Here is an 18150-nt window from a genome sequence, read left to right on the forward strand (position 1 = left end):
TTTAACATAAAGGTATTATGAATAAAATTAACTGTTGGTAAGGCAATTGTATGAGAATTTACTGTGCTTATTTAAATCTCTCTTCCAATTAATTTAACAATGCTTTAACCCATTTATTTGAAATGTTTTAATATATCCAGTAAAATAGTGGAGACAGAAATTTGATACAAGCACCTTAAGCATTCATTTGAAAACACTGCCAACATTAATAAAATGATAAGGAAGAGATCAGTGTATTAATTCTGGAAGCATTGTAGACAAGTCTATATGGTTGGACGTTCTGGGACTATCGGACCACTTAGTAGTCTTTATGATGTGACACTGTCAATTTTTCACTTTTGAATGGCTGAAGAATGAACATTTGGAGATGGATTTTGGCCAGACATATCGGACCATTTTGCAAAGTTACACTCATTTTCAAAATGGAGAGTTGGGGCAGGAAAATGAAAAGAACAGGAAGTTTAGAATAGGTGTGATAAGATATATTTGTTACAAGACAGTGAAACTAAAAAAGGACAAAGAGGGAAGAAGAGAGAATATAACACAAAGAATATATCAAGCGTTGGCAATTTTTATGTAAAATTATATGCTTATATTACTTATGTTGGCTGGATGGCTGGATTGTGATGCAGAGTGAAGCCAACAGCATGGGCTCAATTCCTGTACCAGCTGAGGTCATCCACGAAGGCCCCATCTTCTCAACCTCGCTCCTCACCTGAAGTGTGGTGACCCTCAGGTTAAACTCACCACCAGTCGTCTCTCTCTAATGAGGGAGTAGTTTATAGCCCCCTGGGATTATGATAACTTTCATTTCGTTTTCATTTTTTGAGTTGTAAGAAGCTGGCATATCCATGGTGTGAGTTGTTAGAATGCAGGAATTACCAGGAGTATAATGGTGGAAATAGATTTAGTAGGAAAGGTGAGGTGTGCTGTGGGCTGCACTGAAAGTCTATTTAAGATCTTGTGGTGACAAAATTGTTCAGAGACCCCAGTAGTTTCTTACCAGTTATAGTGAAAGTTGGGGGCTGTATATTAGCATGGATAGAGGATTGGCTAACTAATAGAAGACAGAAAGTTGGGATAAGTAGGCATTTTCAGGATGGCAACCTGTAACTAGTGGAGTGCCACAGGGATCAGTGCTGGAGCCTCAGTTATTTACAATGTATAGGAATGACTTGGATGAGGGGAATGAATGTACTATCGCCAAATTTGTGGATGATACAAAAATAGGTGGGAAGGCAAATGGTGAGGATGAAACAAGGAGTCTACAGAGGAATATAGACAGGTTAAGTGAGTGGGAAAAAAGTGACAGATGGAATACAATGTGGGAAAATTTGAGATTATACACTTTGGCAGGAAGAATAGAGGAGCTGACTATTACTTAAATGGAGAAAGTCTTCAGAAGGCTGAAGCACAGAGGGATTTGGGAGTCCTTGTGCATGAATCCCAAAAAACTAACATACAAGTTCAACAGGTAATAGGGAAGGCAAATGGAATATTGGCCTTAATTTCAAAGGAGATGGAGTATAGAATTAGGGAAGTCTTGCTAAAACTATACAAGGCACTAGTTAGACCACACCTAGAATACTGTGAACAGCTTTGGTTCCCTTATCTAAGGGAAGATATACTGGCATTGGAGGCAGTCCAGAGAAGGGGTCACTAGGGTGATTCCAGGTATGAAGGAATTTTCTTATGAGGAGAAGTTGAGTAGGTTGGGCCTGAACTCATTGGAGTTTAGAAGAATGAGAGGCGACCTTACTGAAACATGTAAGGTTCTTAGGGAGCTTGACAGGGTAGATGCTGAGAGGTTGTTTCACCTTGTGGGAGAGTCTAGGACCAGGGGACATAATCTCAGAGTAAGGGGTCACCTATTTAAAACAGATGAGGAGGAATTTCTTCTCTGAGGGTAGTTAATCTGTGGAATTCTTTACCGCAGAGGGCTGTAGAAGCTGGGTCATTAAGTATATTCAAGGCTGAGATAGACAGATTTTTAATCAGTAAGGGAATCAAGGGTTATGGGGAAAAGGCAGGAAAGTGGAGTTGAGGATTATCAGATCAGATCGGCCATGGTCTCTTTGAATGGCTGAGCAGACTTGATGGGCTGAATGGCCTACTTCTGCTCCTACGTCTTATTGTCTTATGGTCTAAAGACTAACAGAATCTCCCAGAAAATGACAGAGAACTAACTGTGCCAGGTCTCCACCATTTACAAAGTTTGTAAGGGGTGGTAGCTCCATCCATTACTTGCAAGACAACTATTATTGTGAAGGAGAGACAGGGCCAGGGAAGCCCATGCCAGGAGTTTCCATCCATTGGCTCGGTTGTGATTTGGCATCTTCAGAGACTAGTGATCATAGTGTGTTGAGCCATGCTGGCCTAATGGGTGGGCTTCAAGTCAAGGATATGACTTAGATTACCTTCTCCCGCCACTACCCCTCACAATCCCCACCGAAGAAAATGGAACAGGAAATAAATTGGCCCCATTATACATGAAACTGGGGAGGAACTAGCCTGGGCTGGCTCAAAGCCTGGAGGGTGGCAATGGGATTTCCATCTAAATGGGTATACTGCACCAGGGATTCAATTGCAAAGGAGTTTGTGCTTCCCACTGATCTTGTAACTCTGGCAGAGAAGGCACAAGAATGCATTGGAGGTACAATCCCATTCTGAAGGCTGGGGTCAAGTCCTGAGGAATTTTTGGATCAGTATTAGGGATGTGGTGCCAAGCATTATGGTCAAGGTGGAATAAAATATATCTTATCAACTCACATGAATATTAATGAAGATTTTCAAAAAAGTAAACAACAACTTGCATTATATAGTGCCTTTAAAGAAGCAAAACATTCTAAGGTGCTTAAAGGTGCATTATAAAACAAAATTTGACACCGAGCTACATAAGGGAATGCTAGGGTAGCCGAGGTAGGTTTTTGGGAGCAACGCAAAGTAGAGCAGCAGAGAGGTAGAGGGAGGGAATTCCAGACCTTGGGACCTAGGCAGCTGAAGCCACAGCCACCAATGGTGGAATGATTAAAATCAGGAAAGCACGAGAGGTGTGAATTGGAGTAGTGCGGATATCTTGGAGGACTGTGGGGCTGGAGGAGATGACAGAGATAAGGAGGGGCAATGCCATGTAGAGATTTGAAAACAAGGATGAGAATTTTAAAATTGAGATGTTGCTTAGCCGGGAGTCAACATAGGTCAGCGAAAACGAGGGTGATGGGTGAACGCGACTTGGTATGAATTAGGACATGGGTAGCGGGTGTTTGGATACCTCAGGTTATGAAAGGCAGAAGTTGAGAGGCAGGGCAGGCATGCACTGAATAGTCAAATCTAGAGGTAACTAAACATGGATCATTAAGAAAGGCCTAAATCACTTAACCCCTTTGCTCATCATTCTAATTCCTTGAAAAAGCTTCCTTAAACTATGTTCCACATGAAAGCTATTTTGCTATGGAATTCCTTTGAAAAAGTTGGGTAAAGAAAAAAGATCTTGCACAGAACATAGGCTAGCACCTCATCCCACTCCAGCCTTTGCTGGGATAATTGTTCCCCAAGACCTGTTGTCTGATATGGGAGGCCATTCTCTCCTTTATATCAACAATAGAAAGCTTACTTTGTGATCACAGCTCTACAAATTAGTTAATTTAGTGCTTTCTCTTTCAAGTGATATATACACAGTCCCAGCAGCCATCAACTTACCTGAAACATGTCATTCGCACACTTCCGGCACAAGTTATGTTGGCATGGGAGAATAACAACGGGTTTGGAAAACATTTCTAAACAGATCGGACAAATCAGTTGCTTTTCCAGGTTGTCCATGGTTTGCCGATCATTGGTCAAAAGGTTGTAGTCCATGGAAGTGGTCATGTCAGGAAGTTTCCAAGAGTAGGGCTAACTACTAAATTTAACTTCAGAAATTAAACCGTGTCCAGCTTTTCTTTTCCCTTTTTTCCTGGCTTGGACTGAGGTTGTGACCTGAGAGACTAGAGCACTTCTCACTGTTTCTGCATGGGTCACAGTATCTTGGATTGGACTGGTGGATTTGGTGTTGTTTTTAGCAACAGTACGTCAGCCGTTGCTATGTTTGCCTTGCACTGCTATGTCCTTATATGAAACTGGCACTGAATGAGACTGACTGCCAGAGCTGCTGTCTATCTTCTTTCTTTCTCTCCAAACTTACACCTGTCAGCACTCACACCCAAAACAGCTGCTTCACTGGACAGTGACATTTGGAAAGAACTGTTCTTTAACCTAAATTGAAACAAACAACGTCAAATAGAACTACACATAATAACTTTTGCCAAATTCACAGCCCCCGCAGGACAGTAGTGCAGCAATATGCAAATTATGTTTTATTAAACTGTCTTAATATCATGACAATGACTGCTGATACCTTGACGGTTCTGCACAGGCTCACTCAAACTTAGAGCCAAGTTAAAGTTTTAAATAGCAAAGAGATACTATACATAGTAAGTATTTATCATAATAATCAGGAGAGTACACTATTAGTTTTTGATTAACTATAAAAAGATGGAATGTCTCCTAATAATATTTAAATATTTTATGTACATTGCTTTGATATAAAATGCAAAACAAATAAGTATTTCAATTTTAAAGAGATTGAAGGGGTATTCTAACTGTGATCATTTTATGAATCATTCAAATCATTAGTAAGTTTTGTTATGATCTATTTATGAGACACAGCTTTTGTGTATACTGTAAAGCATGCCATGAGCAGAATGTGGCATGCCTAAAAATGAGATGCCAGCTTGGTGAAGCTACAACACAGGAGCATTTGTATGCCAAACAGCATGTAATGTATTTTATTCTTTCATGGAATGTGGGGATTGCAGGCTAGGTCAGCATTTATTGCCTATCCTTAAGTGCCCCTGAGAAGGTGTTGATGAACTGCCTTCTTGAACTGCTGCGGTTCATATGGTATAGGTACACCCACAGTGCTGTAAGGAAGGGAGTTCCAGAATTTTGACCCAGTGACAGTGAAGGGATGGCAACATAGTTCCAAGCCAGGATAGTGTGTGACTTGGAGGAGAACTTGTTCCCATGCAATGCTGCCCTTGTACTTTTAGGTGGTAGAGATTGCAGCTTTAGAAGGCGCTGTCAAAGGTGCCTTGCTGAGCTGCTGTAGTGCATCTTTTAGGTGATACACATTGCTGCCACTGTGCAACAGTGGAAGAGGGAATGATGTTTAAGGTGGTATATGAGATGCCAATCAAGTGGGCTGCTTTGTTCTGGATGGTGTCAACCTTCTTGAGTGTTGTTGGAGCCACGCTCATCCAGGCAAGTGGAGAGTATTCCATCACAATCCTGGCTTGTGCCTTTTAAATGGCAAACAAGCTTCAGGGAGTCAGGAGCTGAGTTACTCACTACAAACTCCAAAGCATTTGTGAGCACGCACAGAATGACTACAGAAAATGTTGCACCAGTAAGTGGCACTAGTGACAAACCAAGATCTTCGAGTGTATTTACTTTTGGTAAATATCAGAACATAGAGGATTAGAAAAATGTATTCATAGGTGAGGCTTCCACATCTTTGGCTGGTGAAGCAGTCAAACAAATAAATATTCTAAGAAATATGGAGTCAGCTCAATCACTCAAATCCCCTCGAATCATACTTATTCTCCATAAAGTCTTTTTCTTTACTACTCTGAGGAGCTTCTGCCCTTTCATTTCTGCTATCCCCCTTCAGGGATAAAGCTGACTCATTGTCAAGTCTCCTTGCTACTCCCTGTTCATTTCCAGCCTCTGACCTGTTCTTGTCGCCACAGCATTTATATGGCCAGTCCAGTTCAGTTCCTGGTCAATGGTAACCCTCAGGATGTTTCATCTTGGCCTCCTTCTGACATCCCCAGCATCACAGATGTCAGTCTTCAGGCAATTCGATTCATTCCACGTGATATCAAGAAACAGCTGAAGACACGGGATACAGCAAAGGCTAAGGGCCTTGACGACATCCCAATTGTAGTACTGAAGACTTGTGCTCCAGAACTTGCTGCGCCCCTAGCCAAGCTGTTCCAATACAGCTACAACACTGGCTTCTACCCAGCAATGTGCAAAATTGCCCAGATTTGTCTTGTCACAAAAAGCAGGACAAATCCAACCTGGCCAATTACCATCCGATCAGTCTACTCTCCATCATCAGTAAAGTGATGGAAGATATCGTCGACAGTGCTATCAAGCAGCACTTACTCAGAAATAACCTGCTCACTGATGTTCAGTTTGGGTTCCACCGAGGCCACTCAGCTTCAGACCTCATGGTCCAAGCATGGACAAAAGAGTGAGAATTAGAACGAAGGAAGATGGTTGTGATTGTTGGAAATCAATCATCTCAGTCCCAAGACTTCACTGCAGGAGTTCCAACAGTCAGTGTCCTAAGTCCAACCATCTTCACCTGCTATATCAATGACCTTCCTTCCAATATCAGGTCAGTGATTGAGCTGACTCCATATTTCTTAGAATATTTATTTGTTTGACTGCTTCACCAGCTAAAGATGTGGAAGCCTCACCTATGAATACATTTTTCTAATCCTCTATGTTCTGGTGTTTACCAAAAGTAAATACACTCGAAGATCTTGGTTTGTCGCTAGTGCCACCAACTGGTGCAACATTTTCTGTAGTCACTCTGTGCGTGCTCACAAATGTTTTGGAGTTTGGGGTTTTAAACTCCAGCAATCAGCCTTCACATGACCTCTCGTATGGCAAAAATAAAATGCTGGTTCCCTTGAATCATACTTATCCTCCATATTGTCTTTTTTTTAACTGCTCTGAGGATCCTCTGCCCTTTCATTTCTGCTCTACCCCTCCAGGGAGACTCATCATCAAGTCTCCCTGCTACTCCCTGTTCATGTAATTGAAGCCTCCAGTTCAAATTGTCTGGCTTCTCTCTTTTTGCAATGCAAAGTTTTCTTTTTCTTGTGCTCTTTAGAATCCTAATTCAAGTTTTTTTGCATTTCCTTTTGTTTCACTAACTCAAATTTTTGTTTTTCTCTATCCCTTTCCAATTCAAGTTTCTTCACTTATTGGAATTACTCTTTTCTTCCTCAAGGATCAGATGTTGAGCCAATACCTCAACAATTTTGTCTCTCCAGCACTTATTTTAAAATCTATTTCTAATTTATCTGCCACCACCTTCAACATAACATTTGTCAATTGATACCAGACACTCATGGAGAGGTCTGTAGTCTCTCTTGAGGAACGCTTCAGAAATAGACACAGGGCAGAACTTTGCCCTTGGCGGGCGGGATTGGCGGGGGCGGTCGGGAAGCCGACTGCCATCCGCGATCGGCACGGCACCGCGATTTCACGCTGGGCGGGCCAATTAAGGCCTGCCCAACGTGAAAGACAGCTGGGGAAGCTCCAAGAAGGGGCATGCGGTGTGGAGGGCATGATGTCCACTGGGTCCAATGGCGACCCAGCAGCCAATTCAAAAGTAGCCCAGGCAGCCCCTGGAGGGCTGCCATGGAAGGACGCTGAAGTCTTAATGGATTTCAGTGCGGTTGGACACGGCAGGTGGGAAGACAGGGAAGGCAGAGACGGGGTGGGTTCCCGTGTTTCTCGGATGAGTGCCTCACTGCTCTCCTGGAGGAGGTGGCAACCAGGAGGGAAACCTTTGCCCCAGAGGCGGGAGGAGGAGGTACCCGCACCTCACCAATAAGTCTGGGAGGAGGTGGCATCCAGGGTGAGTAGCTATGACGTGTTGAGGCGCACATGGGTGCAGAGCGGGAAGCGCTTCAATGATCTGCTGTGATCGGGAAGGATGAGTACCGGGTTGGCATGGGTCAGTGTGCAGAACAGTTAATGGCTGGCCACCCCCACCCCCCCAACAACCCCCCCCCCCCCACCGCGGTGGACCTGAGGGGTATTAGAGTCTGAGTGGCAACTGTCAATGGCATCGGAGCTGGCCAAGGGGGTGCACCCTGCCTCCTTGGACTGAGTACATTGCGGCTCAAGGGCCACGGCTGAGCCCTGCCAGGTGTTCCTCCGGTGGGATTGGCCAGGCTGCAATGGCAATGCAGGTACAGGGTGGGCTAATCAATGCTCCTCTGTCATTTCAGGAGAAGACATCCCATAACAATACAGAGACATCACGGACTGGGGGGGGTATCCCCACACCTCCTAATCCTCACCTGCTATGAGCAGGAGGCACTGGAGCTCGAGTGACATGCACCTTGGTCAACCGGCTGAGGTGAGGTTGGGGTGCCAGACGAAGGTAACTGCCCTGAGGTGAGAATGTCAGCTATTGCACCCATTGTAGTGTAATCACTATATTGATGTGAGCTTTGAAACTGGAGTCTCCACTGATAATCGAAAGACGAGGGCACCATGATGCTGATCTCTGTTGTTTCACCAGGGTGCTTGGCATGCACAGTGACAGTGTCATGACTTAAACTAATGACGTGCCCTTCTTCTCCCTTTTAGTTTCACCAGCAGGTGGTCGCAATGAGGACCCTGAAGGCCCACCCCTGACCCCGGAGGACCACTATGCTCAGCATGCAGCTGCGTCACATCCTCTCTCTCAAACAGGCACCAGCGCAGATGCCAGCACCTCGGTGGGCATAAGATCACTGTCTAGTATCTCGGTGCACATTGGTGAGGGCACTTCATGCTCACTTGAGGTGCAGGCAGAGGCAGAGAGTGCCCAGGGTGCCGGCAGCTGGAGGGGACCAGGAACATGCTCAGTCAGTGGCTGATGATGAGCCTCTGGAGTCATCCATGAGGCAGCAGGTGCTGGAAGTCCAGCAAGGTGTGCGGGAGTACCTGGCGGAGATACATGAGGGAATGCATGCCATGGTTTCAGTTTGGGAGGAGTCCCTGCGGAGCATGTCAACTGCGTTGACCCTCATGGCCGAGCGCAATGCCTCCTCCATGGAGAGAGTGGTGACTCTCAGGGAGAGGCTCCTCCAGGGACACAGTCAGGGGTTCCTGGGGATGCAATCGAATGTGCAAGCATTCACACAGGCAATGACCTCAGCTGGTCAGTGTCATGTGGGAGATGGATTGGGCACCCAGCACCCAGCCTGTCCATCAATGGTGAGCAGGGAGGTCCAAAGCGACCTGACATTGGTACACGAGCTGCCTGTCTTCTCTGCGGACTTCTTTATAGATGACGGCAGCAGCTCCTCCGCCCCTCTGCCAGTGGCCGTGGCATCTGATGAGACTGCGATGATTGGGGAGATGCCAGCCATGGCACTGGCCGCTCACTCCCAGGTGGGGCCAGCACAGGCTCCACAGACCAGAGGGCGACCGCCAAGGTCATCAAGACCAACAGGACAGCAGAGTCAGCAGGTTGTCTCCAATGCGGGTGCCAGCGAGGGGGGAGCACCTAGACATAGCACCCGCAAACATAAATGTAAAGCACCTTAAGCACAAGATGGCCTTATCACAGGTGATATTTTGTTCCCCCATTTTGCTTTAATTTTTTTAATGGTGTGATAAACAGCACTGGTTAATGTTTATTTCAGCTATGTTTCACATGCACAATTAAATGAGATTTTATTTTGTGCTATTGGCCTCTGTATGCTTCGTTTGTTCTGTAGGTGCAGGGTAAGCCATTATGTAATGATGGATGTGTGTCTCCTGAAACTTTATTGCACAGGCACAGGGTGTATGTTGGTGACCAAGGAACTGGTCCTGTCAGGGATCGAGTATGGAGCCTGCAGCCCTGGCATGTGGTGGTGGTTCTTATTTGGTAGGCTAGCTGAAGGAGCATTGGACCAAAGCATCCCAGGTATCCCTGCCTCCCTGGAGGTTACCCAGGTCAGTGTCCATGCTCTCAGCGTTCTCCTGACCATGCTCGTCCTCGGACTCAATGCTGGACTCATCCTCTGTGTCCTGCGCAGCTGTGTCAATATTCTCTTTCTCGACTGGGACCCCCCTTTCCAGCGCCAGATTGTGGAGAGTGCGGCATGCAACCACTGTCAGTGACACCTGCTCTGGGGGGTATTGCAGTGAGCCCCGTGAATGGTCCAGGCATTGGAAGTACATCTTGAGAAGACAGATGGTCCTCTCTACCACCACCCTTGTGGAAGCCTGGCTCCTATTGTACTGCTGCTCGGCCTCTGTTCTTGGATGGCAGAGAGGTGTCGTGAGCCACCTTCTGAGGGGATTGCCCTCGTCACCCAGCAGCCATCCATCCAGCCGAGTCGGAGCACTGAAGAGCTTTGGCACCTGGGAGTGTCTCAGGATGTAAGCATCATGGGAGCTGCCTGGGTACCTTGCACAGCCTTGTAGAATCAGCATCCTGTGATCACACACTATCTGCACGTTCATGGAGTGGAAGCCCTTCCTGTTCAGAAAGGCACCGGGCTCACCTGCTGGCGCCTTGATGGCCACATGTGTACAGCCAATGGCATCCTGGAAATGGGGGAACCCAGTAATTGCTGCAAAGCCTCTGGCTCACTCAGCCTGGCTGGCCACGTCCGTACAGTAATGAATGAAAGTCAAAGCATGCCTGAACAGAGCTTCTGTCACCAGTTTGGTGCAACTGTGGACAACTGATTGAGAGACTCCATACAGATCCCCATTTGACCCCTGGAAAGAGCCGGAAGCATAGAGGTTGAGGGCCACTGTGGCCTTCAGAGCCACGGGTATGGGGTGTCCACCCACACAGTCGGAGCTGATCTCAGGCCCAATTCTCTGACAAATGGAGGTCACTGTCTCCCTTGAGAGACGGAGCCTCCTTCAGCATTGCACCTTGGACATATTGAGGAAGCTGTACCACTGCCTGTAAACCCTGGCAGCAGGATAGTGGCATCTTCTGTGGCCCCATCCACCTTGGATTTCCTGCCGGCCATGTCATCCTTGTGCCTGCGTCTCTCCTCCCACAGGTCGCTCCCCTGGAAGCTGCTTGGGGCACCTGGCCTCCTCTCCCTTCTGCCCCTCTCTTCCTCCTCAGAGGAGGTAACACCAGCAGAGACTACAATCCCCATTACCAGGGTTATGGAAGGCTGACTGATACCTGGAAGGGCCCACACAACCTGAATCATCCAGGGGCCTGGAAGACACCAATGAAATGAAACCTAGAAATGTTCAGAGTGCAGCTCTGAAGCGAGATGAAGCTGTCCAATTCACATAATCAACCAGCAGCACACGATCTCCAAAACTCCTGACAATTCTTATTGACCATGCTGCTGACCCTTCTTTTCCCAACCGTGGATGAGCTTTTGCAAATTGTGGCCTGGCCATTTTGCCCATGTGATGGCCAAAAATTCGCACAGGTAAACTCAGAGACAATTGGTGTCAAGGGCCTTAACTGGCCTCTTAATTAAAGGTGGGTGTGCCTCCGTCTCCCTCATGTGCCCGCCGAGCGAAATATCGCAAGTGTGCGCGTTGATGTCGCCACGCTCGTTCAACGTCAATGCGCATCGTTTCACGCTCGAGCAGGTCAGGTACGCGCCTGCCAACTGAAAAATTCTGCCCATAGCTATTTTAACTTTTCAATGAATACAGCATAAGTCACTGCGAAATCTTGTTAATTTAAACTCTGTGTATTTGTTTCAGCCTGTGGATTCAAAACCTGGATGCAACCCCAAGTTGTTACAATCCCCGTAGAGATTGATAACGTGTAAAACGATATTTGAATTTCCAGTGACTGGGAGGATCACCCAACAAGATTTCAACCTTGCCATGCAACCAATCAGCACGCTTTTTCTCTTGTTGTATAAATTGTTGTGATTGTTTGAAAATTTGGCATTCTTGTGTTTGTCCTGGTGAGTGCAAGACAAAAAGCTTCAGCCACACATCTCTCTTTTCAGATATATTCAAAATTTTGAATTTTAAGACTTTTACTGTAAAAACAAATTAAAATGAAAGATGTCTAAACCAGGTTTGTTCAACCTTTTCGCATGGGGTGCCACATTTCAATTTTTTTTCTCACTCAAGGGGCCAATAAGGATAAGATTTGGGACAACAAGAAAATCAATGTCAAAGCAATAAATTGATAATGAAAAGAAGTAATTAACAAAAATGACTATTAAAAAGCGCCAACCAACAGAACTAACCAATAAAACCTTTTTGCCTTTTTGTTTAAGAAACAGAGGTAGAGAGACAGACTAGATCCCAAGCCCTGGTCACCAGGGATGGGGTGGGGACCGGGGCTGAGCTAAGGTGTTGGTTTTACATAACACTGACCCTGTGTTCATCCCTCTTGGCAAACACTCTGAGGTGGCCTCAGCAGAATTCATAAGAAAGTGGGGGTTGGAAGTGGTTTGCCTTTCAGCCTGGGTTTTCCTCCTCTTCTGGTCTGCTTTGTAGATCATTTTTTGGGGATGCAGGAGGAGGAGAAGGGTGCGTGCATGTGTGTCCAACTCAATCGCAGTCTCCAGGTTCTTGCTTTCACTCGCACACTCACACACACACACACTCACCCACTCACACACATTCACACACTCATACTCACCCACTCACACACACTCACACACTCACATACACACTCACTCACTCACACTCATACAGACTCACCCATTCACGCAGCTCACTCACTTACTCAGACTCACACACACACACACAGGCCAGGGTTTTTCAGTCCCCCCAGTGGTGGGCATCATTGCAGGTGGGATGGGAAAATTTGTAGAGCAGCCAGAAGTCAACGAAGCCGCGAAATCCTGCCTGTAGATTCATTCACTCCCACAGATTCACACACACACAGATTCACACACACAGACTCACTCACTCACTCACACAGACTCATTCACTCCCACAGATTCACACACCCAGACTCACTCACTCACTCACACAGACTCATTCACTCACACAGATTCACATACACAGACTCAATCACTCACTCACACACACAGGCTCATTCACACAAACAGGGCTGAATTTTATGTCACACGAGCAGGTGCGCACCCAACCCGATCAGGCATAAAATCACCCGAGAAGATGTCGGGCGAGCATCCCGATGTTATTGTGCAATTGCGTGATAGTTCGCTTGGCGGGCATGCACGAAAGTCAGAGGTGCGCCTGCTAACAATTAAGAGGCCAATTTAGCCCATTAACAATGCAATTGTCTCCAATTTCTCGTGGCCCGTCCAACCTTACACCTTGGACGGGCGAATTGGCCAAATGGACTCTGCATTTTTCACCAAACCTCACACAAGGGCAGGATGGAATTTCCATTATGAAATAAAATAAAACTAAATATCTGTGGACAGCATTTTTATCAGCTATATTTTCAGGTGATTGTTTGTGATATATGGACATTTTTTTCAGATTTTTAAACCTTTTCTTTAGCTTTTTAGGTCTGCAGTTCCCTGAGGCAGCTGGGTGCCTTCAGGAAGCATTCTCGTAGCGCTCACCCACGCCCACAGAAACGTCATCGCCCGCTCTCTCCCCTCCCCCAACCCTGCAGCGCTGAGCTTTTCAGCCTGTGTTTCATGCTGGCTGGCTGTTAATCGGGGCCTGTTTCCTGACCGCTCTATGGCCTGCCGATCACGCACGCCCCCCAAAGATAAAATTCGGACCACAGTCACACACTCACATGCACACACACACACACACATACACACTCTCACTCACTCAGACTCACATACACAGAATCACAGCAGAATTGTTATGGTGTAGAAGGAGGCCATTCAGCCCATCATGTCTGCACCGGCTCTCTGAGCATTTTAACTTAGTGCCAATCTCTTGCCTTTTCCCTGTAATGCTGCATATTGTTTCTATTTAAATAATCATCCAATGCCCTCTTGAATGTCTCAATTGAACCTGCCTACACCACACTTCCAGGCAGTGCACTCCAAACCCTAACTACTCACTGCATGAAGAAGTTTTTTCTCACCTCGCATTTGCTTCTTTTGCAAAACACTTTGAAACTGTGCCCTCTGGTTCTCCATCCATTTACGAGTGGGAACAGTTTCTTCCCATCTACTCTGTCCAGACTATCATGATTTTGAAAACTTCTATCGAGACTCTTCTTAGCCTTCTCCTCTCCAAGGAAAACAGTCCCAACTTCTCCAATCTTTCCTCATAACTGAAGTCCTCATCACTGGAACTATTCTCGTAAACTTCTTCTGCACTCTCTGACTCACTCACACGCATAGATTCACAGACTCACAGACACACACTCACTCACACAGACTCACTCACTCAGACTCACAAACACACAGAGTCATACACTCAGACTCACTCACTCACACAGACTGATGCACACACACACACACACACACACACACACAATAAGACTCAAAGACTCACTCACACAGACTCACTCACTCCCCAACACAAAAATAAAAATGCTTGGAAAAACTCAGCAGCTCCCACAGCATCTGCGGAGAGGAACACAGTTAACACTCCCCACCCTGGCCCACAAAGTTTGGGGACTTTCCTCAGGAAGAATCAATTGGGGAGATAGCGGGCAGAACTTCCTCTCATTTGATGGCCTTCCTGACTTCCAGCCGCTTTGTGGACCATGTCACTGCTTCCTGCTCTGCGGGCCTTCCCAACCTTCTCGCAATTGCCAAACGCCTATTGCTTCCTGCTTGCCACCCGAGCTGTTGATTGCTTCCCTTGCTTGGGAAGGCCCATGGAGCGATCAACCCATCAGCACTCTCAGGAAGCAGCATGATTTCTTCTCATGTTCTCAGCCAGTTCTGTGTGCATTTGTCTGCAAGTTTTGATATTTTATTTCAGTTTTTTAAAAATACTATACAATGTGATCAATTAAATACGCAAACAACAAAGAGAAAGACACAGCCAAAGGGGGCCTATTCAGGTGAGGTTGTGGACTCGCTGCTGTGCGGTGATAGATTGCCCAAAATGAACCAGACTGAAACAAGTACACTTAAAAGAAAGTGCAATGGCTGTGATGGTGTCAAATTATGCTTCCACACTCTGCCCTGTCTGGGACTCCAGCTGCTGCTGGAGGCTGAATAGGCACTGTTGCTGTGACCCTGCTTTTCCTTGTGACGTCCCCAGCTGGCATCACCATCTTGACTCCTGTGCTCCTTTAGGGGGCAGCACATGCACAGGAGGGCAAGAGAGAGCACATGATGTGAAGCAAAGGAGAAGCCACTTACCTTCACAATGCTTGCTGCTCCTCCAATCAGTGACTGATTCTCTCCCATATTTGCTGCTGACAGGCTTGCCAGTGAGCCCATCAGCAGTGAACATGGGGGAGAATTAGCCTGTGCTTGGAGGAGAAGCTCCTTGCAGATCTTTCATTGAGCTTATCTGTAGTTTGAAGTGAGTCCACGGGCTGGATAGAGAGGCTTCGGGGGCAGGGTTGTGGCCCATGGGCCATGGGTTGGATAAGCCTGGTCTAAACATTATTGAGTAGGCAACTTATACTTTAAACTTATACTTTAAACTACAGAAAAGATTCCCCATTTAACTTTTAAAACATTTGAAAATCTCCCTTCACAGTTGTACTTTACTCTGTCCCTTAATTCTCCAGGAATCAGTCCAAAGCTGTTCTCAGCTACCAATTGCTTCCTTTATCCTTTTCCAGCTGAGTAACTTCTAATCCCCAAACTGATTTTCATGGGGAAGGTTTCCATGGAGATTCCTTACTCTAGCCTAAACTAAGCCAATCTTCTATCCTCACTTAATTTCTCAAAAACTCAATCTCTTCAATCCAAATGCAAGCTCCCACTTGCATTCTACATGGTGAACAGTAGATACTGTGTGCCTCTATCTCTCTGCTCTCTTTCTCAGAATCTAGCAAACTTGCAGTGTCTGTGAGGTTCAAAGGTATCTTAAGAAAGCTGCAACCCAATCCTACAATGGCCTTTTATGAACTTCTCCATTCCCAAGCCCATATCTATGGCAATGTGAATCACATGGACCTTGTATCCAGGCAATCCTCTAGACCCCCAGCCATTCTATCTTGAAATTAAATAGATAATTTAAAGTGTAAACATTTATAAAGCCTGACATTCCAAACATCTCTCTGTGAGATTTGGAGCTTAATAGTCTACCCAAAGTCAGCACAAATGCTCTTCCCATTGTCAATATCTTGCACCTTGCACCTTCTTCACAGTAAACCAACGAGGGACCGCCCCCCCCCACCCCCTTTAACCTTCAACAAACAAGCCACCCAAGCTTGCTGTTAGGCTGAATTCAGAGCAGGTTACATGAAGCCTTTCATTCTTCCATTTTCCCCGAAAGGGCCAGACAAAAAACAACAATCTTATAAACGTTGCATTTATAACAACAGGAACAACATCACCTGAGAGTTCCCCCCAAGTCACACATCATCCTGACTCAAAAATATATTGCATGGTTCCCACAATATACCTGGGTCTAAATTCTGGAACTTCGTCCCTAGCAGCACTGTCTATGAGTACATCTACACCACATGGATTGCAGTGGTTCAAGAAGTTGGCTTACCACCACCTTCTCAAGGGCAATTGGAGATGCACAACAAAAGCTGGCCTTGCCAGTGATGACCACATCCCATGAAAGGTTATATAAAAAACACAACATTGACTGGCATGTCAAAATATCCATTCTAAGACATTAGCCCTGATTCTGAGAGGATCTTCCAGTGTTACCCATGTGTCATGGTGAACAATAAATTCATGTTTCTGTCACCAGCACAACCTCCTCTTTGACAGCATGCTGCATATTTATGAGCTGCTGCCATGTTGTATTTTATACTCCCCATCTAAATATATTAAAAGTTGAGATCATGGACAAGTATTCCTGCTATACAGGTTGGGGGCGTGACTGCCTTCACAAAATTCAGCACAAGGGAATTCCTGCCCACGGAGCTGGTAGTAAAGGTGAGCTTAGGTCATGAGTGAGCACAATCTCATTTTGCCTATATTACAATTTTGTTCCTATATAAGTGCATTTTTATTGCAAGGCAGGTAGAAATGACTTAATAAAGACTATGCATCATGCCCAGTGAAGAAATGTTCTATTCATAACTGTTGACTGGACTCAGTCTTCTCTGGAACTGTCTTTTATTTAGAAAATGGACAGTAATAAGACTGTTAAGATGGCTGCTGAGGGTCAGGTGACTTCTGCAATTTCTACACTGAATGCTTCAAGTTTCCATAAAGTTGCTACTTAAATACTTTTGGGTGGAATGCTCCCCCTTGAATGGACCCTTTCAAAGTGAAAACACCACCTTTGCCTGGCCCGTAATAACTGTTTTTCCTAACATATGAACTATTCTTTTGTTTGCAACTTGTAAAAATGCATTATGCTTTTGAACTGTATCTTTCTCTTGTGTGTGTGTATCTGTGCATGAGTGACAGTGTTTAAACTTTTAGGATGAAAGCATGAGTAAATAGTCCTCTTTATTTAAACACAAAAAAGCTTGCTGCTGTTATTTAAATTGTCCACGCACTCGGGGCTGAGAAACATACACCTTCCTTTCCAAAATCACACTGCAGGTATTGCAAAATGGACAATAGAGGCTCAGCACCCTGGTTTATGTCCCACGTAATTTTTCTGTTTATTGCAGCTACCGCATAAACAAATTTATACATCAGCTTGTTTTGTCCTCAAAGTAATCAAATTAATGTATTCCCCAAATACAACTAGCAGGCTCGATTGCCGTGTGAAAAAAATATCATGATTTCTTACTTTGCTGGTAGCTCTCATGTAGGTGATTCATTATTGCTGATCATGTACAGGCTGGACATCGAGGGTGTGGAATTCCTTTACTAGTAAGGAAATTCAAAAGTTTAATAGAAAGACTCCATCAGTAACCCTTGTTAGCTTTGCAAAATAGACCATCCATGATTTGACAAATGTAACAACTTGCAAGCTATCTTAGGGATTGTCCCAAGTGTTTTTTTTTGAGCTGCAATCAAACAAATTTTGATGCTGAGCCAAAGAAGAGATATTAGGACGGATGACCAAAAGCTTGGTGCAAAGGTAGGTTTTAAGATCTTAAAGGAGAAGAGAGAGGTAGACAGGCTTAGGAAAGGAATTCCAGAGCATGGGGCCTGCGTGCTTGAAAGCATAGCCGCCAATGGTAGTCTGCAGGGAGATATGATGCACAAAACATCCAGCTGTGGAGACAGAGAGGGGCAAGGCCATGAAGGGATTTAAACAGGAAGGATGAGAATTTTAAATTGGAGACACTGAAAGCCGGGAGCCAATGTAGGCCAGCAAGGGATGATGGGTGAGCACACCCAAGCAGTCCATTGTTGGATGAATAGAGGTTTACAAAGGGTACAG

The 18150-nt window shown here is 45.5% G+C and overlaps 1 protein-coding gene across 2 annotated transcripts in view; it reads right to left on the reverse strand.

Moving 5' to 3' along the window:
* trim55a (tripartite motif containing 55a) overlaps positions 1–4029 on the reverse strand; it is a 104132-nt gene extending 100103 nt beyond the window's left edge. For both annotated transcript variants that reach the window (XM_041190476.1, XM_041190475.1), the window contains exon 1: positions 3700–4029. In XM_041190476.1, coding sequence (XP_041046410.1) covers positions 3700–3867 — 168 coding nt within the window. In that variant the 5' untranslated portion in view covers positions 3868–4029. The remainder of the gene's footprint in view (positions 1–3699) is intronic.
* Positions 4030–18150: the final 14121 nt, after the last annotated feature.

Source organism: Carcharodon carcharias, chromosome 6, assembly GCF_017639515.1.
Source record: "Carcharodon carcharias isolate sCarCar2 chromosome 6, sCarCar2.pri, whole genome shotgun sequence".
Lineage (NCBI taxonomy): Eukaryota > Metazoa > Chordata > Chondrichthyes > Lamniformes > Lamnidae > Carcharodon > Carcharodon carcharias.